Raw genomic sequence first — 21970 nt, 5'->3', positions numbered from 1 at the left:
GCCACAGACAATTTTCACCAGCTCTGGACTTCCAGGGAACTCAACTATCAGAATTACCAATTAGACAGTGAACAGGAGAGAACGTGGATAATAGTGAAGACAGATGAGCACATGTGGCAGCACGCTTGTCAATTCTACTCCTTAAGAATTTCAGTTAATCACAGCTCCCCCAGAGCTGACACAGAGGCAATATGGATTCTGGACTGAGTTAAGACCTGGCCCTCTACTCACTGCCCAAAGGGCCCCAAATCAGAGTCCTCATTAGTAAAATGGGGAATCGAATGCCAACACTGCAGCCTAAGCAGGGCCTGGAGTAAACAAAGGGATTCCACATAAAGCTTCTGAGGCTTTTGGAGTCTCTATACCGATAGACTTAAATCAAGACTGCATGCCCTACTACCAGGGAAGGAGCTGGTTACATACTTCCTTCAAATCTATAACAATATGCACCCAAAACAGGGATTATTTTGTACCTGACATAGGGAAAAGATTGCAACATGTCAGCAGCACTCTATAAAGTGTCAACGATTACTGTGACCACCACCACTACTCTTCCTAATATTGTTATTACCAAAAAACTACACGTCACCAGCTCTTCAACAGTCAAAGCCCAACCCACTTCACAGTGTGCCATTTACACACTGTGAAGTGATCACTAGCCTTTAACCCCATCTTCCTAGGACTCCTCTAAAATGACAGTAATGAAATCACAAAGATACTAAACTACAAACAAAGGGAAAGTAGACAACACCACATCAGATATTTCAACAAATTTTTGCATGATGTGCTCGTGTGTGCTTAGTCGTGTCCAACTCTTTGTGACTCTATATGCAAGATGGGACACGGCTGAAGGAGTGGTCAGTGCTTCTCAGGACCCCTGGAGGGACTCAGCCCTGGATGCACCAAGAGCCACCAGCCTGAGGCTCTAGCCTGCCAAAGGGGGAGCCACTGGTGAGGGGCATTCAGAGCTGTTGGGCCCCCAGGTCTGGCAGTTAACCCAAAGTTTTTCTCTGAAGAAACTGAACCACAAAAACAAGAGAGTTGTAAACAGAAGTCAAAGTCTACAGCCTGAATAACGGCACCCTCCATCTCTCCCCAACCAGATAATTCAAACCCAGGCAGCTGATGTATCACCAAGCACATCTGAGGCAGCAGAGTGGAGGTGTCTTCTCCACAGATGCTGACCAGTCCTAAAGAAGAGGTGAAGGCGCTGATATATGGGAGGAGGCTCCCAATGAAAAGTCCACTCGCACCCCACGAGAGGCCAGGAGACCTCTCACACACATACACACAGGCTTGCTCTCCCCTAATCAACTTTTCAGAATCTCATTCTTAATTAATTACAGACACGGGAGGATCAACAGATATAATTTAAATGAACAGAAAAAGAACTCTGAAATAAACAGGCACATTGAAGGAAGCAGAAGTATTTTTAAAACAACATACGCCTGAAAGATAAATGAAGATAATATATCCATAAAATTAGAATAAAATGAAATTTAAACAGGGAACAGAAGGAGTTCTAAAATTTAAAATAATCATTAAAATTTTAAAAATACAAGAGCTTAGAAGACAAAATTGAGAAAATTTCCCCCTCCTTCCACCTCCAAATATGAAGATATAAATAAGAGGCAACATAAGTTAAGGGTATCTGAAGATCAATTACAGGAGATTCAACAACCAAACCAATAGACATTTCGGAAGCAAACAAAAAGTGATGGACAGGAAATTATCAGAAGTAACAGGCATTCTTTAAAACTGAAGGATATGAGTCTCTAGATTGAAAGGCCTCACTAAGACAAGAGGAACCACAGACAGGAGAAGGGGCCACAGAGCAGCTTATAAAATTACAGATTTCTTAAAGACCTTAAGCTCAAACAACAAGGAAAAAAAGCATCAGAATGCCTTTGGATTTTTCATCAGAAACCCTTAAAGCCAGGTAACTGTGAAAAATGCCACCAAAAGTAGCAAAAATATATGTATTTTTTTCTAATATGTAAATTCTGTCAAATCACCTAAAAGCATGAGGATAGGATAGACATCTCCAGACATACAAGGCCTGAAATAATTTACCTCCCATGCAACTCTTCTCAGGAGGCTACTGAGGATACACTTCAGTAACATGACGCAAACCAAAAAAAAGAAGGCAGGAGATCCAGGATCAGAGGAAAAGGGGACAGAAGACAGAAGAGAAGGGTACAGAATCTGCAGAGAAAACAAGCCTACCGTTTTCTCCCTCCAAAACAAGGAGGCTCTAAGAGGAAAACAAGTGGAACTGATAGATGATTTGATGCGTTACTTGAAAAAAAAATATCAAAAGGCATTTAATATATTTCTTGGAGTGTATGAGAGAATGTAGCCATAGATACAGAATAGACTTATCAAAAAGTTTAAGTCTCTTATTTGCTCCAGGAAAAACAAAAGCGTTTTGGAAAAGAAAACATAACCATTTATGGGTCACCATTTAACTCAGAAGTGAATTTATATTTATGTGTGTGTCTGTATACATACATGTATACATACAATAATGTATAATAAAAATTTATAATATAAATATATGCACAATAATGTAAATACAGACTGCTGGTTTTACTAAAAATGATGTAACTAAACAGGGGGGTTTGGGCATGAGAACAGGGCAACTGCTCAGTTATTATACTAGGATATCTACACTGATTTCAAAATATGAAAAGTAAAAAAACAGGGAGGAAAAAAAGAGCTAGCTTGGGAAAGCAGCTTCCACTGGAAAGTAGGGCCTGGAAGATGAAAGGCCAAAAGCAGAAGACTATTGCTTTTTAAGTCTTTTAGCGTTATTGATTTTTTAAAAAATATGTGCATGTATGAACTGCATTAAAAAAAATTATTCTCATGTCAAAAACAATTAGTTCAATTTATGAAGTCACTACCAACTTCACTTATAAGTTTTGCACTTGGCAATGCAAATTCGTTGTCTTAGAAATATTATAGTGATGGTTAGTTTCTCAAATTAGCTTTTAGAAGGCACTTAAAAAACCATAAAGATACAAAAACACGACACAAGCAGTCTTAATAAGAGTTCCTATGGGAAACTGCATTCTGAGAACCCAGTACGCCTGGTACACATCAGCCCCACCCACTTGCTCTTTCCCAGCCAGGAGTAGCCAAGGAATACTTTCAAGTTAGAAGAATAGATAAAGGAAGAAGAGGGCCTGGATCTGAGCAGGATGGAGAGTCAAGAGACCCACTCTAACAGGTCAACTCTTTCTGTATTAAAGAAAATACTACAGGTCTCCCCTGTCCCAGAGGTGACTGAGGTTTTGATCAGCAAGGAAATTCTCTCCCTTCTTCCCAATGGCTCATTCCTGGGCATAAATTGGATGTTTATCAATCAGGTAACAAATACAACATTTCAAGTATTAAATAGCAATTATTCTTTTCCACCACACCATGATCAAACTTCTATTATAAATATCTTCATTTCATTCAATGAAACTTTGTGGTCTATGTCAACACTACGTTTGATTTTTTAAAAAAAGATTATTACATGTGTAGCCTTGAACAAGTTACTTAGAAGTCTCACTTTCTTCATCTTTAAAATGGGAATAATAATATTCACCTCACTGGGTCACAAGAAAATTAAAGAAAATAACATGTATAAAACATGGAGGAGCAAGTATATGGCAGGCACTCCATGTCAGCCTCTGGTTGTCCCCTGTCCCTTCCCTCAATCCAGTTCAGTTGCTCAGTCGAGTCCAACTCTTTGGGTCCCCATGACTGCAGCATGCCAAGCTTCCCTGTCCTTCTCCTGGAGATGATTTCTTACATATAAACAAAGCCACAAATTATATACACATTTTTAACCAAAAAATCTTTACAAAATCATGCACAATACATAGTATTTTTAAAATGAGTAAATTACTATTTTTAAAATATTATTTTTTAATTAATGTGATGGGTTAATTTATAAACAATATTTTTCCTAAACTTTAGTCTTGTTTCAAGCACTAATCCAATTTGCAATTTTCATTCAGCTAAACTAAATTCCGCTAATTCTGCTAGAGTGCAAAGAGGATTTAGAATGGCAGGACATTACAAAAACACAGCATTCTTCTTTGGTTAAAAACTACAAGCCCATATATGTAACAATGTCTAAATAGTCTGCTTAAAAGCAATTCCACTTTAACACTAAGTCGACTTCAACAGGCTTCAAGAAAGTCTTATGACTTTTAAAGAACAGGATAAAATGATAGATAAAAGTAATTTTTCCCATCAAACACTCAGATGTACCACAAATCTGAGATGAAATAAAGACGGAAAAACAAACTGTGGCTCTTTGGCCCATAATACACAAAAGAAAGTGAATGTCTAGGTATCTGCAAGTACCAAAGACTTCCTATTTGGGGCCATTTCTATTAGACCTTCCTCTAAGGAGTTACTTCCAGAATCCACAAAGTCCTATTTTTCAAATTAATTCCCCAATAACAAAACTAATTAGGTAGAACAGAACCACCAGCTGACCCAAAGCCAAGTTCTCCTTTCCTTAGAAGGTATCAACGTAGAAGAGGGGCCCTGAAATACAGGACCAGTCCAAACTCCAACATATCCAAGAAAAACCAAGGTACTGAAGAAGCTAAAAGGTCTGGTACCTGGAGATTCATTCACTATTATAAAATACGCTTATCGTCCCTGATCTGGAGACTGCCTCGAACAGTAGCGCCCTTATAACCAACTTCTTTCATTTAAAGAAAATATAAACCTATGATAGCAGCAAAGTATCAGCACAGTAGTGTTGCCTCTACCAGGGCATCAGAATCACTGCAGTTCCTAAATAAAACGTGGATTTCGAGTACCCGAAGTCCAGGGCCCTAGAGCGACACGTATAGAGGAAGGGTCAAAGAAACTTGGAGCGGCGGGGAAGAGTGCCTCTAGGGAATAAGGCGAAAGGCCGAAGAGGCTGTAAGCAAGCCGGAATGGAGAAGCTCGCCGGCGGCCGAGGGGTCCCCGGGTCTTTAGGCGGCTTGGGGAGTAGGCCGGAAGGCTGGCCCGGCGTTGGGGGGAGGCGGGCAGGGACCACACCTCCCGGCCAACACAGCAAGCAAACGCCGGGGCCCGGAGGCGACCCTGGAGCTGGGACCGACCCGCCGGCGGTCCAGCGCGCGCGGACTGGGCCGGAAGCACCCGGGCCCGGGCGGACCTGCCCGCCCTGGCGCAGGCGTCCCCACTCACCGATGAGCCGGCGCACCTCATCCTCGCTCAGGTAGAGGCTCACGCTGGGCCCCGCCGCCGCGGGCGGCAGCGCCGGGGGCCGCGAGGCCGGGGCGGCAGCGGCGCCAGGCGTGGGCAGCAGCGGCAATAGCGCGAGCAGGAGCAGCAGCGGCGGCGGCGGGGCCTTCAGGCCGCGGGTCCCCGGGAGGCGGCCCTGGCCCGGCGGCCTCGGTCCCGCCGTCCCGCGCATGGCCACCGCCGCCGCCGCTGAAGAGAAGCGTGGGCCGCCCGCTGCGCCGCCGCCGCCCACCCCCGGCCCCGAGCCCCTCACAGCCCCGAGCCGGGGGCGGCCGCCCAGCTCATCGCGCCGCCGGCCCGTGGCAGCCGGCCGCCGCTTCAGACCGCCGGAGCGCGCCGCCGCCGCCGCCGCCTCCTCCTCGGCGGCATCGTCCGCTGCGGGGAGCGGGTCGCGGTAGCGCGCGCGCGCGCCGCCGCCGCCGCCGCCGCCGCCCTGAGAGCGCGCACGCACGCACCGCCCCCTCTGTACGGACCCCGAACCTCGCGAGGAGCCCTTTGCTTTTCGAGTAGCATTGCTGGCCTAGGACTCTCCGGTCACCCTCTAAAGGAGCCAGCCGTCGTCCCACGTTGTTACCAGCCTGATGTTTGCTTGCCTATTGTCTGTAACACACACACACCCGCCCAGGATGGAGGGTCGTGGCAGGCAGGCCCAGGCCGCTCCTGCAGCAGACCGGGCTCCCAAATCCAGGAAATTGCGTGGATGCAGCCGCGAATTGCAAAAGAGAAACATGCTTTTCGTTTGGAGAGAAGATGGAGACAAATAGAAATCACCTTTTATCCTACCAACAGAGGTCAACATTAACATTTCTGTGTCTGTCTTCATGGGTATATACTATATACTTTTATTTTCCGAGATCTTGTTCAGCAAACTTTTTAACCTTATTTCTACATGTGACAAATTTTTATTTTTTATAATCGTTCTGCATCTCTATAATCAACGTGCATTTGGGGTCGTTAATATATGGTCCATGCTGGACTTTGACAGCTCTCCGCCCGCCTCCCCCCCACCCCCCCGCCCACACCGCCCCGTATGAAATTGTGTGCAAAAGTGTGTTCTGCGTGTAGGCTTGAGCATACACAGAAGTGATAGGGACATCTCAATTGTTGTAGGGAGTCCCTGTCCCTCAAAGAGGTTAAGAATCACAGATACACCTGGTCTCTTTTTAAAGGCGATCCAGCGAGCTGGTGCACCTTGTGATGTACTGACATGTCGCAGTGAAATCTGCTCCACATGCTGCCTCTCTGGAGGCTTCCAAGCATACATGCCGGTCTGGGTCACCTAGTCCTTGTAGGCAGGTCTCTGCCTTGACCCCTCATGCTTCCCACCAGGCCTGTGCCCCTAACAAACAGCTGCTCCCTGCCAGGCCCAGCTTCAATGAGCAGTTGCTGCATCAGTGGTGACCCCTGAGAAGCTGCTATTTTTATCCTCTGGGGAGGGTGGGGGAAGTCCTGGAACTTGGTATTCTTCTCTATGGAGAGGGATGGATTCCAATTAAACTGGCCTTGATAAAGGGTTTCCCAGATGGCCCTAGTGGTAAAGAACCCACCTACCAATGCAGGAGATGGGAGAGACATAGGTTCAATTCCTGGGTTGGGAAGGTCCCCTGGAAGAGGGCATGGCAACTCCCTCCAATACTCTTTCCTGGAGAATCCCATGGACAGAGGAGCTGTGCAGGCTACAGTCCATGGAGTCGCACAGAGTTGGGCACCACTCAAGTGACTTTAGCACGCACGTACACGCGTGGCCTCAATTTGTCGAGCCTCAGCTCCCCAGCACAGAATACTGTGCCCGAGGAGGCTGGGCAGAGGGTGGGGGTTGAGGAAGAGCGCTCCACCAGGAAACAATAAAGCCACAAAGGTCAGAAAAAATACTTCTCTTGGGGCAGCCACCGCTACCTGTTAAGGCACCAGGGCTGTGTCAAGAATGGTTTGGGGCTGGGAATGTTTTGTGTGAACAGGCTCTCAAATCAGATAGGCAAAGTTTTCTTAAAGGATGGCGTCTTCCCAGCATTTTTGAAAATGATTCACAGTCCCCAAGTAAGGAAGCTCCAGTTCTCAAAACAGACTCCTCTTATCAGTGACTTCTTGAGGTAGGGTGTGATGTAAACAAAGCACAGAACTCTCTGGCAGTCAGGCTTGGTTGGATTCTGGTACTTGACCTTGGGAAAATTACTTAAATTCGCTGAGCCTCTGGTTTCCTCATTCATAAAATAGAAGTGATAATGCCACACTCACAGGGCTTTTACACGATTTAATTGGCCAAGATGTCAATAAAACACTTAAGCAGACACTGGAGTCGGTGGGTGTCACATCCATTGTTAGTGTTATTATAATTAATCTCTTTGCTCTAATGACCACTTCCTGGAAAGTTTCATCAACAGTTACCTTCAGCTATTCAAACCAGGGATCCTCAAGACCATTCAGTGTAACACCACACCTACCCCAGAGCCAAGTTCAAGACATTAATGCCAGGCATCACGCTTGGCCCTAGGACACCAGGGTGAGAAGGAGCTTCCTTGAGGATGTATTAGGTTGATGCAAAAGTAGTTGTGGTTTTGGATGGTGAATTATAAATCATTATTACTAGACTCAAGCATAGCTTTATTAATCAAAACAGGAACCATCACAATCAACACATTATTGCCAATGAGAAATAAGTTTTTTATTCCTCAGTTCAGTTCGGTTCAGTCAGTTGTGTCCGACTCTTTGCAACCCCATGAACCGAAGCACGCCAGGCCTCCCTGTCCATCACCAACTCCCAGAGTTCACTCAAAGCCATGTCCATTTAGTCAGTGATGCCATCTAACCATCTCATCCTCTGTCGTCCCCTTCTCCTCCTGCCCTCAATCTTTCTCAGCATCAGGGTCTTTTCCAATGAGTCAGCTCTTCCCATCAGGTGGCCAAAGTAGTGGACTTTCAGCTTCAGCATCAGTCCTTCCAACAAACACCCAGGACTGATCTCCTTTAGGATGGACTGGTTGGATCTCCTTGCTGTCCAAGGGACTCTCAAGAGTCTTCTCCAACACCACAGTTCAAAAGCATCAATTCTTTGGCACTCAGCTTTCTTTATAGTCCAACTCTCACATCCATACATGACCACTGGAAAAACCATAGCCTTGACTAGACGGACCTTTGTTGGCAAAGTAATGTCTCTGCTTTTCAATATGCTATCTAGGTTGGTCATAACTTGCCTTCGAAGGAGTAAGCATCTTTTAACTTCATGACTACAATCACCATCCGCAGTGATTTTGGAGCCCAAAATAATAAATTCCGCCACTGTTTCCATTGTTTCCCCATCTATGTGCCATGAAGTAATGGGACTGGATGCCGTGATCTTAATTTTCTGAATGTTGAGCTTTAAGCCAACTTTTTCACTGTCTTCTTTCACTTTCATCAAGAGGCTCTTTAGTTCTTCTTCACTTTCTGCCATAAGGGTGGTGTCATCTGCATATCTGAGGTTATTGATATTTCTCCTGGCAATCTTGATTCCAGCTTGTGCTTCCTCCAGCCCAGCGTTTCTCATGATGTACTCTTCATATAAGTTAAATAAGTAGGGTGACAGTATACAACCTTGATGTACTCCTTTTTCTATTTGGAACCATTCTGTTGTACCATGTCCAGTTCTAACTGTTGCTTCCTGACCTGCATACAGGTTTCTCAAGAGGCAGGTCAGGTGGTCTGGTATGGCCATCGCTTTCAGAATTTTCCACAGTTTATTATGATCCACACAGTCAAAGGCTTTGGCATAATCAATAAAGCAGAAATAGATGTTTTTCTGAAACTCTCTTGCTTTTTCGATGATCCATCGGATGTTGGCAATTTGATCTCTTGAAATGGCAACCCACTCCAGTGTTCTTGCCTTGAGAATCCCAGGGACGGGGGAGCCTGGTGGGCTGCTGTCTATGGGGTCGCACAGAGTTGGACACGACTGAAGCAATTTAGCAGCAGCAGCAGCAGCAGTGTAAAAAATCTGTGCTTCAGGATTCGATGAACTCTTGCAAAGCATTTTCTGCCTCATACTGGTTGTGGAAGCATTTTTCCTGCAAAAAGTTTCTGAGTTTCTTTAAGAAGTGGTAGTCAGATGACAAGAGGTCAGATGAATATGGCAGATGAGGCAAAACTTCACAGCCCAGTTTGTTCAACTTTTGAAGTGTTGGCTGTGCAACACGTGGTTGGGTGTTGTCCTGGCAAAGAATTGGGCCCTTTCTTTTGACCAATATCAGTTGCAGGCATTGCAGTTTTTGGTACATCACATCGATTTGCTGGGCATATTTCTCAGATGTAATGGTTTCACCAGGATTCAGAAAGCTGTAGTGGGTCAGATATGGGCAGCAGACCACCAAACAGTGACCATGACCTTTTCTCAGTGCAAATTAGGCTTTGGGAAGTACTCTGGAGCTTCGTCTCAATCCAGCCACTGAGCTGGTATAACTGGTTGTCATATAAAATCCACTTTTCATCACATATCACAATCCAACTGAGAAATGGTTCATTGTTGTTGAATAGGATAAGAGAAAACAACACTTCAAAACAATGATTTTTTGGGGGGGCAGGGGGTCAGCTCCTGAGGTACCCACTTATGGAGCTTTTTCAGCTTTCCAATTTGCTTCTAATGCCAAATAACCATAGAATGGTCGACATTGAGTTTTCAGCAACTTCTTTGTAGTTGTAAGAGTATCAGCTTCCATGATGGCTCTCAATTAGTCTTTGTCAACTTTGGATGGCTGGTCAATCTCAAGGCTCTCGTCTCCTTTGCAAAACTTCCTGAACCACTGTACTGTAAGTTCATTAACAGTTCCTAGGCCAAATGCATTGTTGATGTTGTGAGTTGTCTCCACTGCCTTATGACACATTTTGCACTTGAATGAAAAAAAGCAGTCAAGTTTGCTTTTTGTTTAACATCATTTTTATAATCTAAAATAAATATTAAATAAACAGCAAGTGATGTCATTAGCAAAAAACATAAAATGAGAAATGCACATTAAAATGTTGTATCACATAGCCCACATTTATTTAAGAATGTGTTCCAGTATCAAATGGCAAATTCAACAATGCAAAACCCCAATTACTTTTGCACCAACCTAATATGATAAACATTTATTACACATTTTCATCAGCGCAAGGAAGAAAAAGCTAGTGGTTGTCAAAGTGTGGTTCCTAAACCAGTAGTTTCCATTTGGGACCTAGGGAAAGTGCTCATCCCTCCGCCCCACCCCAAACTAACTGAAGAAACAACTTCAGAGGGTAGCAACACAGAAGGAAGTGGTATATACATCTCATCAGCAGCTGGGAGCGCTGCTCTGTCCTACTGTGGAGCAGTTGGCTTCTTAAACCTTCTCCCTCCATTTTGGTGTGAATAAGTCACGTGGCACTGAGGTCCTCAGAAGGAAATACGAACATCCTCCTTGACACAAAAGTCATCACCTCTCTCCATCACCTCCCAGTTTGGTGTATGTTCTTAGAGCGCTTTCTCTAGACACTTAGCTACATATATTAGACACACAACTATATGTGTGTGTGATTTCTTTCAGTTTTACAGAAATGGAGTATTGTTGACACTATTTGCTTTTTTCCCTGCTCAAGATGGACTGAGGTCTTGAGGGTGCTTGCTTGACAGGACACAGAAGCATTTTAGTTGCAGTGGTTGTCGTTGTTCAGTTGCCCATTTGTGTCTGACTCTTTGTGACCCCGTGGGCTGCAGCATGCCAGGCCTCTGTGTCCCTCACCATCTGCAGGAGTTTGCCCAAGTTCATGTCCATTGCATTGGTGATGCCATCCATGAATGCAATCTAGCATGCGATGGACCATGCTAGATTTCGTAGCTCTGGTGATGGACCATATATCCTTTTATGTGCAACTCTGTGCACATATTCAGAAGGGAAGAGTCTCAGAAGTGGATGTGCTGAGTTAAAGGAGAGTTACCTTTTATTGTTGATAGATTCCACTGAATTGCCCTCCAAAAGGCTTTATCAGGGTATACTTCCACCAGTAGCATAAATGAAAGAGAAAACACAATATGTCAGTTTTTTTTTTAAATGAGTTTATTCAAGATCAACAAAGAATTTTTATAATTTATTTATTAGTTTGTTTCTTTTTGGCTTCCTGGGTCTTTGTCACTTTGCAATGGCTTTCTGTAGTTGCGGGGAGCAGGTGCCACTCTTCCTTGTGCCATGCGGGCTTCTCATTGCGGTGGCTTCTCTTGTGGAGCACAGTCTCAAGGCACATGAGCCCCAGTAGTTGCAACATGCAGGCTCAGTACTTGTGGTGCACCGGCTGAGCTGCCCTGAGGCACGTGGAATCTCCCCCGATCACGGATTAAACCTGTATCCCCTGCACTGGCAGGCCAGTTCTTATCCACTGTGCCATCAGGGAAGTCCTGTTTTGCTTTTGACAGGCTGGTGAAAGAAAAAATAACTCCTTTACTCTGGGTTTCCCTCATTACCAGTGAGGCTGAGCATCATCTCATAGGTATTTGTTGACCATTCAGTTTACAGCTTTGGCCTGTTTTTCTAGTGGGTGATTTTCCTTTTTTTTGTTGACTTGTACATATTTTCTTTTACTGTATCCCTTGTCATTTAAATTTGCTTATGATGTCTTTTACTTGATTTAAATTTTTTATTTTTAATTTTAGATAACTCTCACAATGTATTCTTTTATGGCTTCTACTTTTGTGTCTTGCTTAAGAAAAACCCCACAATGAATAATTTTTGTGTATTTTTTTATGCTTTTGTACCCGCAAAAGAGTTAGACCCTTAATCCATCTGTATTAGGGTTCTCCAGAGAAACAGAACCAATAGGATATAAATAGCAATAAATAAGTAAATATATATATCAGTTCAGTTCAATCAGTTCAGTCACTCAGTCATGTCTGATTCTTTGTGACCCCATGAATTGTGGCACGCCAGGCCTCCCTGTCCATCACCAACTCCTGGAGTTTACCCAAACTCATGTCCATCAAGTCGATGATGCCATCCAGCTGTCTCATCCTCTGTCATCCCCTTCTCCTCCTGCCCCCAATCCCTCCCACCATCAGAGTCTTTTTCATTGAGTCAACTCTTCGCATGAGGTGGCCAAAGTATTGGAGTTTCAGCTTCAGCATCAGTCCTTCCAATGACCACCCAGGACTGATCTCCTTTAGGATGGACTGGTTGGATCTCCTTGCAGTCCAAGGGACTCAAGAGTTTTCTCCAGCACCACAGTTCAAAAGCATCAATTGTTCAGCGCTCAGCCTTCTTCACAGTCCAACTCTCACATCCATACATGACCACTGGAAAAACCATAGCCTTGACTAGACAGACCTTTGTTGGCAAAGTAATGTCTCTGCTTTTGAATATGCTATCTAGGTTGGTCATAAGTTTCCTTCCAAGGAGTAAGCATCTTTTAATTTCATGGCTGCAATCACCATCTGCAGTGATTTTAGAGCCCCCCAAAATTATATATATAGAGAGAGAGAGAGAGAAAGAGAGAGGGGAGAGATAAGAGGAGATTTATTTTGGGAATTGGTTCACATGATTATGGAGGCTCAGAAGTACCAGGATCTGCTCTCTGCAAGCTGGTGACCCAAGAAAGCCTGCAGTGAAATTCACTCTGAATCCAAAGGCCCAAGAAAGGAGTGGGGCAATAGTGTAATTTAAATCCCAGGCTAAAGCCTGAGAACCAGGAGAGCTAAAACAGTCAGAAAGGCAGAAGAAGATGGGGAATTCATCCTTCCTCCACCTTTCTGTTCCTTTCCAGTCCTAACTGAATTGGATGATGGAACCCTCATTGATGAAGGTGATCTTCTTTACTCAATCTACAGATTCAGATACTAATCTCTTCCAGAGACACCCCCACAGACATATCCAGAAATAATATGTGGTCAGCTATCTGAGCATCCCTTATCCTAGTAGAGTTGACACATAAAATTGACCATCACAAGTCCACTCCTTGTAAGCTTGACACCCCTATACATCTCCTTAAACTATATTTAATCTCTAAATACAAACAATAATGAGATCATATATCTGCCAACATGATAAAACTATTCTACGTGCAACTGAAAACACACTCATTTCTTCCCCAGAAGTGGAAATAAAATCCTTCAGTGATGTTTATTCTTCTCATGATAACCTATGATTCAAATACTGTGATGTAAATTAATAATACTGGCCACCTGATGCAAATCGCTGACTCATTTGAAAAGACCCTGATACTGGGAAAGATTGAGGGCAGGAGGAGAAGGGGACAGAGAATTAGATGATTGGATGGCATCATCGACTCAATGGCGATGAGTTTGAGTAAACTCCGGGAGTTGGTGATGGACAGGGAGGCCTGGCGTGCTGCGGTTCATGGGGTCACAAAGAGTGGGAGCGACTGAACTGACTGACTGACTGATGTAAAGTTAATACAGTAAGTCCTCTACGTATGAACCTTCAAGTTGTGAACTTTCAAAGATGCAAATGTGCAGGTGCCAGCAAGGAACCAGAAGCTGTGCCATCAACGTCAGGTGTGAGTGAAATTGCAGCTTGCCGTCCAGCTCCTACGGTTGAAGACTGTTCAGCTCTACCATCTCCTACCTCCTCTCCCTCCTCCCGTCAGTAACTCTTCTTGCCTGTTCACTCGATGCCTGTCCTTGGATGCCAATTGTTGTACTGTACTGTTGCACTTTTCCAGGTACTGTACTGTAAGATTAAAATTGTTTTCTTTATTTTTTGTGTGTTTTTTAAAATATATTATTTGTGTGAAAAGTATTACAAACCTATTACAGTACAGTACTATATAACCGGTTGTGTTAGTTGGGTATTTGTTGGCTAACTTTGTTGGACTTATGAACAAATTGGACTTACAAATGCACTCTTAGAATGGGACTCATTCATAGGTTGGGAACTTATTGCATATCTTATGTTACATGATGAAGGGAATACAAGTGGAAAGAAAACAAAGATATCTGTGTAATATATGCATATATACATATATTATATGTATATTATACATAACAAAATAAAATCTTTTCATAATAAAGTAGGCATCTGGGATAAATGGTTTCTATATGGAAAAATTAAATGTAACAAAATTTGTGATAATTATAGCCCTCATTTCTATAGCTGGTCCCATGACTGTAGCTGGGCATTTATAACTACCTTCTTCTACTGCCCATTCTGTGTTCCTTTTGCCTTCTGCCAACACCTCAGCTGGTCATGGTTCTTTATCTGGTAGGGGGACCCAAACCTTCACTCCTCAAGGACTGGCCATTACTAAGCCAGCCTGAGTTGTCAGTTGGGTTGGATTGGGCCGTCACAGTCTTCCATTGCCCCTGTTCACAGGGCAAAGTAGGCTAAGGGGACCCTCAGGGATCTACTGTATTCTGGTATTCTTCCTTACCTGTCTTCTGTTTCCGTTATTGCTTTGAAAAGTCAGTTGTAACTCTCACTGCCACTTTAACACATTATCTGTCTTTTCTTTATGGCCGTTTAAGAGCTTTTTAAAGTGGTGTTCCAGTTTCAGGGTGTGTGTGCTTGCTAAGTCACTTCAGTTGTGTCAGACTCTTTATGACCCTGTGGACTGTAGTCCACCAGGCTCCTGTGTCCATGGGATTCTCCAGGCAAGAATACTGGAGTGGGTTACTATTCCCTCATCCAGGGGATCTTTCTGACCCAGGGATCGAATCCACATCTCTTTTGTCTCCTGTATTGGCAGGTGGGGTCTTTACCACTAACGCCACCTCGGAAGCCCACAGTTTCACTAGGATACATGTATATGTGGATATCTTTCCATTTATCTTGCTTGAAATTTATTGTGATTCTTGAATCTACTGTCCTTAAAAAATCCCAGGAAATCCTCAGCTCCATTTCCTTTGTCATTCCTAGATGGATAGATATTAATAGATAAATATATATTTTTTCTGAATCATTTGAGAATACGTTGGAAACATCATACCCCTTTACCCTTAAGTCCTTCATTGTGCATTTCCTAACAAGAATATTCTCTTATATAGCCATGGAGAAGGCAATGGCACCCCACTCCAGTATTCTTGCCTGGAGGGTCCCATGGACAGAGGAGCCTGGTGGGCTACAGTCCATGGGGTCTCGAAGAGTCAGACACGACTGAGCGACTTCACTTTCCCTTTTCACTTTCATGCATTGGAGAAGGAAATGGCAACCCACTCCAGTGTTCTTGCCTGGAGAATCCCAGGGTCGGGGGAGCCTGGTGGGCTGCCGTCTATGGGGTCGTACAGAGTCGGACATGACTGACGTGACTTAGCAGCAGTAGCAGTAGCAGTACAGTTTTCAAAATACAGACACTAAGCATTTGTACAGTGTTATTTTCTAATCCACAGTCCATATTTAAACTTTGTCAACTGTCTCAACAAAATCTTTATAACTGTTTTTCCTGGTCTAGGATCCAATCCAGAATCACATGTTGCATTCACTTGTCATAACTTTTTGGTATCCTTAATCTGAAATGTTTCTCAACTTTTCTTTTGCCTGAATTTCTTGTATTTTAATGTTCCTCAATTGGGGTTGCCTGCTATTTCCTCATGATTAGATGCAGGTTACACATTTTTGGCAGGAATATCAGTGAAATAATATATTCTCTGTACATCATATCAGAAGGCACATGATATTGGTTTATTGACTATTTCACTATTCTTTTTGCCTCTTCTGGGTCTTTATTGCTGGATAGGCTTTTTTACCTGGTTGCAGAGAGCAGGGGCTAGTCTCTAGTTGCAGTGAGAGGTCTTCTCATCGTGGTGGCTTCTCTTGTTGCAGAGCCTTGGATCTAGGGTTCTCTGCCATCAGTAGTTGAGGCTCCGTGGATCTAGAGCACAAGCTCAATAGTTGTGATGCACGAGCTTAGTTGCTCCACGGCACATGGCATTTTCCCTGACCAGAGATCAAACCAGTGTCTTCTGCATTGGCAGGTGGATTCTTTACCACTAAACCACCAGGGAAGCCCAACTGTTCCACTCTCAATTGTTATAACCAATTTTATTAGGAAACAGAACCTGTTATAATCAATTGTATTAGTCAGAAACAGAACCAATGAGAAATAAATATAACATATAAACAGTATATATATATACACACACACATATATATACATATTAACTTTTATCACTTGGTTAATATATTGTTTGATACATTTCCTTTTTTGTAAAGTTACTATTTTTTCCTTTGTTATTAGTAAGAAATTTGGAGGAGACACTTTGAGATTGTGTAAACCTCTAGCTCTTCATCAAGTATTTATTCACTAGTTTGATCACCCTGCCAATGATTGATGACTTTCTAACTTTATTATACCTTCCTTATTTAGTTGGCATTCAGCCCTAATGGAGACCTTTCCCTTGTCTCTTATTTATTTTTAAATTTTATTTATATCAGTGTGGGTTCATATATCTGATGAGACTTGAGATTTGGCCAATGAAAGCCCATTCAGTTGGTGCCTTTGTCTTTTGGCATGTCTCCAGCATCAGTTGAGCTTTTTTTTTTTTTTTTTTTTTACTTTTTGGAACAACAAAATATTTTTATCTCCTCTTGTACTTTTCTGTCCTCATCCTGAAGTCAGTCCATTTTGCTTAGGAGCCCCAGTTCCTTTTGTGGAGAATGATATTCAGAAACCAAAATTGGGGAGCTAGGTATGCTTATTGCTACTGAGGTATAATTGGTTCTAGGCCCTCTGAGGAGGCAGAGTAAGGAAATAAGCATGTTTATGTATGTGTGTATGCATGCAAAAAATCTGTAAATCTACAAATTTGTATCAATACCTCTGATTCTATTCTTATACAATTCCTTCCTCATCCTTTATTTGTAATTCCCTTCTCTGACACTGGGCTTCCCTGGTGGCTCAGATGATAAAGAATCTTCCCGAAATGCAGGAGACCTGGGTTCGATCCCTGGGTCAGGAAGATCCCCTGGAGAAGGGCATGGCAACCCACTCCAGTATTCTTGCCTGGAGAATTCCATGGAGCCTGGTGGGCAACAGTCCATGGGGTTTCAAAGAGGGACATGACAGAGCGACGAAGGCTGCTCTGACAGTAAGTATCCTGATTCCCATTAACTGCAATGTATCTGTTTATTTGTTCAGTCCTTCCACAGGTAAGCAAACTCTTGGCCCTGCTTGCTAAAAGCTTAGCCCCAGAAACACCAATCTCCACCCTGACTCCTCACTCCCCAGACATGCCAGCCAAGGCTCTGCCTCCATGAAGGGATAGGAGGGGAGGTCATGGGCTGGGCCCATGATATGCCATCTCTTACCTCTTGGGTATACTGGCCAGAATGTGTATCTCTAATTCCCTTTTTATCTGTGTCTGTGTCTGTTTCAGTTCATCTTTTTCATTTAAAAATTACCATAAATTTGATTTTAATTTACAAATTCTCAAATGATTGCTTTTCTACTACAGCCAGTCCTTGTTTTTTTGTTTAATAATAATATAACAATAATAAAAGAACATCTAGCATCTATTGAGCTCTTATTATTAGCTGCTTAACCAAGTGAGTGTTTTGACATGGATTATCTCATTTAATTTTCACAATAATCCTATGACATTGCATGCATGCTCAATAGCTCAGTTGTGTCCGACTCTTTGCAACCCCATGGATTGTAACCACGTTCCTCTGTCCATGGGGATTTTCAGGCAAGAATATTGGAGTGGGGTGCCATTTCCTTTTCCAGGGTATCTTCCCAACCCAGGAATGGAATCCATGTCTCTTGTGTCTCCTGCATTGGCAGGTGGATTCTTTACCAATGTGCCACCTGGGAATCCCTCCTATGACATTGGTATTTCATAGATTAGGAGATTGAGGCACAGATTAAGTACTTTGGCCAATGCTATCTACACACCTAGAAAGTGATAGAGCTAGGAAATGATTTCAGGTAGTTTGATTCCTGATCTCATGTGCTTAGCCATTCTGAAGCAACTGCTCATCTGCATTTAAGCTCTTCTCTTTGCTCCCAGTCTCTCCCCGACATCAGTCTTTCTTCTTGTTGAGTTTTCTGCTTTCTTTTAGGGTACTGGCTTTCCTCAGATAACTCCTGACTCTTGACAACTTTCTCTTCCTTGGGCTTGTAAACCCGTGTTTTTGAGGCCCAGGTTCTGGGGAGGAGAGCGTGCCTCTGCCGAGAGTATCTTTTGCTATGAGGTCTCCATGAATGTCACCTGCTGCCTAGACATCACTCTGCCTCTTTGGCTCCAGTGTTAACCCCTGCTCAGCACAAGAGGAGCTGACAGAACTTTCCACCAACCCTGTTGCTTCAGATGAAATATCCTTGTGGATACTGACCCAAAGAGTTTCCCATTCCTTGGGTCCATTGACCCTGAACTTTGATCTGTTGACCAACCATTCCCACCCCCAAAACAGGATTTTTCTGATTTTTCACTGTAGTTTTCTCTAATCTTGTTTCTCTTGATTTGGTACCATCTGCTTTCTTTTTTCTTACTTACTTAATTATTTATTTTTGACTGTGCTGAGTCTTCGTTGCTGCATGTGGGCTTTCTCTAGAGGCAGAGAGTGGGGGCCGCTCTTTGTTGTGGTACCCAGGCTTCTCATTGTGGTGGCTTCTTTTCTTGCCAGGCAGCGGCTCTAGGCAGGCTTCAGTAGTTGCTACACACAGGCTCAGTATTTGCCACACAGCATGTGAAATCTTCCAGGAGCAGAGATCAAACTCACGTCCCTGCATTGGCAGGTGGATTCTTAACCACAGGACCATCAGGGAAGCCTGATAACATCTGCTTTCTGTCTTTGCTCAAATTTCTCAATTTTTCTGATCCATGTAAAAGATATCAGTATTTCCAGATAACAGAACTACCATAAGTGAAACTTAAAAGTGAAAAACAAGTTGAGGAAAAATCTTTACAGTTCTGATCCCAGGTAAAGGACTGACACATATACCTACAATTCAACAAAAGCAGATAAAGAAATGGATAATTCAAAGAAAAACAGAAATAGTTTGGAAGTATATTAAAATGCTTAAACTCAATCATAAATAAGAAAAATGCCAGTTAAAACTACACTGAGATACTATATTTTAACTTGTTAGATTAATTAGTCTTTACCAGTTTGATAGCATTCTGCTGTTCACCGCGTGGGGAAACAGACTCTCTCATCATGGTTGATGGGAAAGAAAATCACAAGTCTCCAAGGCAGACATTTTAACTGCTGTGTATCAAGTTTACAAATGCACACATTCTTGGACAAGCTAGTTGTTGTTGTTCGGTCACTTAAGTTCTGTCTGACTCTTTGTAATGCCATGAACTGCAACATGCCAGGCTCCTCTGTCTTCACTATCTCCCAGAGTTTGCTCACACTCATGCCCATTAAGTTGGTGATGCCATCCAACCATCTCATCCTCTGTCATCCCCTTCCCCTGCTGCCCTCAATCTTTCCTAGCACCAGGGTCTTTTCCAATGAGTTGGCTGTTCGTATTGTGTAGCCGAAGTATTGGAGCTTCAGCTTCAGCATCAGTCCTTCCAGTTAATATTCAGTGTTGATTTCCTTTAGGATGCACTGGTTTGATCTCCTTGCAGTACAAGGGACTCTCAAGAGTCTTCTCCAGCACCACAGTTCAAAACCATCAGTTGTTTGGCACCCAGCCTTCTTGATGGTCCAACTTTTACATCCATACATGACTACTGGAAAAATCATAGCTTTGATTATATGGAATTTTTCAGCCAAATGATGTCTCTGCTTTTTAATATGTTGTCTAAGTTTGTCACAGCTTTTCTTCTAAGGAGCAAGCATCTTTTAATTTCATGGCTGCAGTCACCATCTACAGTGATTATGGAGCCCAAGAAAATAAAGTCTGTCACTGTTTCCACTTTTCCCCCTTCTATTTGCCATGAAGTGATGGGACTAGATGCCATGATCTTAGTTTTTTGAATGTTGAATTTTAAGCCAGCTTTTTTACTCTCCTCTTTCACTTTCATCAAAAGACTTTTTAGTTCTTCTTCACTTTCTGCCATAAGGGTGATATCATCTGCATATCTGAGGTTGTTGATATTTCTCCTGACAATCTTGATTCCAGCTTGTGATTCATCCAGCCCAGGATTTTACATGATGCATATAAATTAAATAAGCAGAGTGACAATGTACAGACTTGACATACTCCTTTCCCAATTTTGAACCAGTCCATTGTGCCATGTCCAGTTCTAACTGTTGCTTCTTGACCTGCCTACAGGTTTCTCAGGAGGCAGGTAAGGTGGTCTGGTATTCCCATCTCTTGAAGAATTTTCCACAGTTTCTTGTGATCCACACAGTCAAAAGCTTTAGTGTAGTCAGTGAAGCAAAAGTAGATGCTTTTTGGAATTCTCTTAGTTTTTCTATGATCCAGCATTTGTTGGCAATTTGATCTCTGGTTCCTCTGCCTTTTCTAAATCCAGCTTGTACATATGGAATTTCTTTCACATGCTGTTGAAGCCTAGCTTGAAGAATTCTGAGCATTACCCTGCTACCTTGTGAAATGAGCATGATTGTATAGTAGAGCATTCTTTGGCATTACGCTCCTTTGGGATTGGAATGAAAACTGACCTTCCAGTCCCGTGGCCACTGCTGAGTTTTCCAAATTTGCTGGCATATTGAGTGCAGCACTTTAGCAGCAGCATCCTTAAGGATTTTCAGTAGCTCAGCTGGAATTCCATCATCTCCACTAGCTTTTTCTTTTTTTTTTTTTTTTTTTTTTTTTTTTTAGCTTTTTCTGTAGTAATGCTTCCTAAGGCCCACTCAGCTTCATACTCCAGCATGTCTGGATCTAGGTGAGTGACCACACCATCGTGGTTATCTGGGTCATTAAGACCTTATTTGTATAGTTCTGTGTATTTTGCCACCTCTTCTTAATCTCTTCTGCATCTGTTAGGTCCCTAACATTTCTATCCTTTATTGTGTCCATCTTTCCATGAAATATTCCCTTGATATCTCATATTTTCTTGAAGAGATCTCTAGTCCTTCCCATTCTTTGTTTTCCTCTATTTCTTTGCATTGTTCACTTAAGAAGGCTTTCTTACCTCTGTTTGCTTTTCTTTGGAACTGCTGCTGCTGCTGCTAAGTCGCTTCAGTCATGTCCGACTCTGCTCGACCCCATAGGTGGCAGCCCAATAGGCTCCTCTGTCCCAGGGATTCTCCAGGCAAGAACACTGGAGTTGGCTGCCACTTCCTTCTCCAATGCATGAAAGTGAAAAGTGAAAGTGAAGTCGCTCAGTCGTGTCTGACTCTGTGCGACCCCATGGACTGCAGCCTACCAGGCTCTTCCGTCCATGAGATTTTCCAGGAAAGAGTACTGGAGTGGGGTGCCATTGCCTTCTCTTTCTTTGGAACTACTTATACCTAAAGAGGCTTTGAACTGTGGTGTTGGAGAAGACTCTTGAAGGTCCCTTGGACTGCAAGGAGATCCAACCAGTCCATTCTGAAGGAGATCAGCCCTGGGATTTCTTTGGAAGGAATGATGCTAAAGCTGAAACTCCAGTACTTTGGCCACCTCATGCGAAGAGTTGACTCATTGGAAAAGACTCTGATGCTGGGAGGGATTGGGGGCAAGAGGAGAAGGGGACAACAGAGGATGAGATGGCTGGATGGCATCACTGACTCAATGGATGTGAGTCTGAGTGAACTCTGGGAGTTGGTGATGGACAGGGAGGCCTGGCGTGCTGTGATTCATGGGATCACAAAGAGTCGGACACGACTGAGCGACTGGTCTGATCTGATCTGATACCTAAAGATATATTTGCACACTTAGGAAG

The 21970-nt window shown here is 43.2% G+C and overlaps 1 protein-coding gene across 2 annotated transcripts in view; it reads right to left on the bottom strand.

Annotated features, from left to right (window-relative positions):
* The window catches only part of RYK (receptor like tyrosine kinase), a 109269-nt gene extending 103539 nt beyond the window's left edge, over nucleotides 1-5730 (bottom strand). The window contains exon 1 of one of the 2 annotated variants that reach the window (XM_070376084.1): nucleotides 5206-5730. In XM_070376084.1, the coding sequence (XP_070232185.1) occupies nucleotides 5206-5434 (229 nt within the window). In that variant the 5' untranslated portion in view covers nucleotides 5435-5730. The remainder of the gene's footprint in view (nucleotides 1-5205) is intronic. The other variant, XM_070376082.1, reaches the window with a different exon arrangement.
* Nucleotides 5731-21970: the final 16240 nt, after the last annotated feature.

Source organism: Bos mutus, chromosome 1 (assembly GCF_027580195.1).
Source record: "Bos mutus isolate GX-2022 chromosome 1, NWIPB_WYAK_1.1, whole genome shotgun sequence".
Lineage (NCBI taxonomy): Eukaryota > Metazoa > Chordata > Mammalia > Artiodactyla > Bovidae > Bos > Bos mutus.
This window is presented reverse-complemented; position numbering and strand designations above follow the sequence as displayed.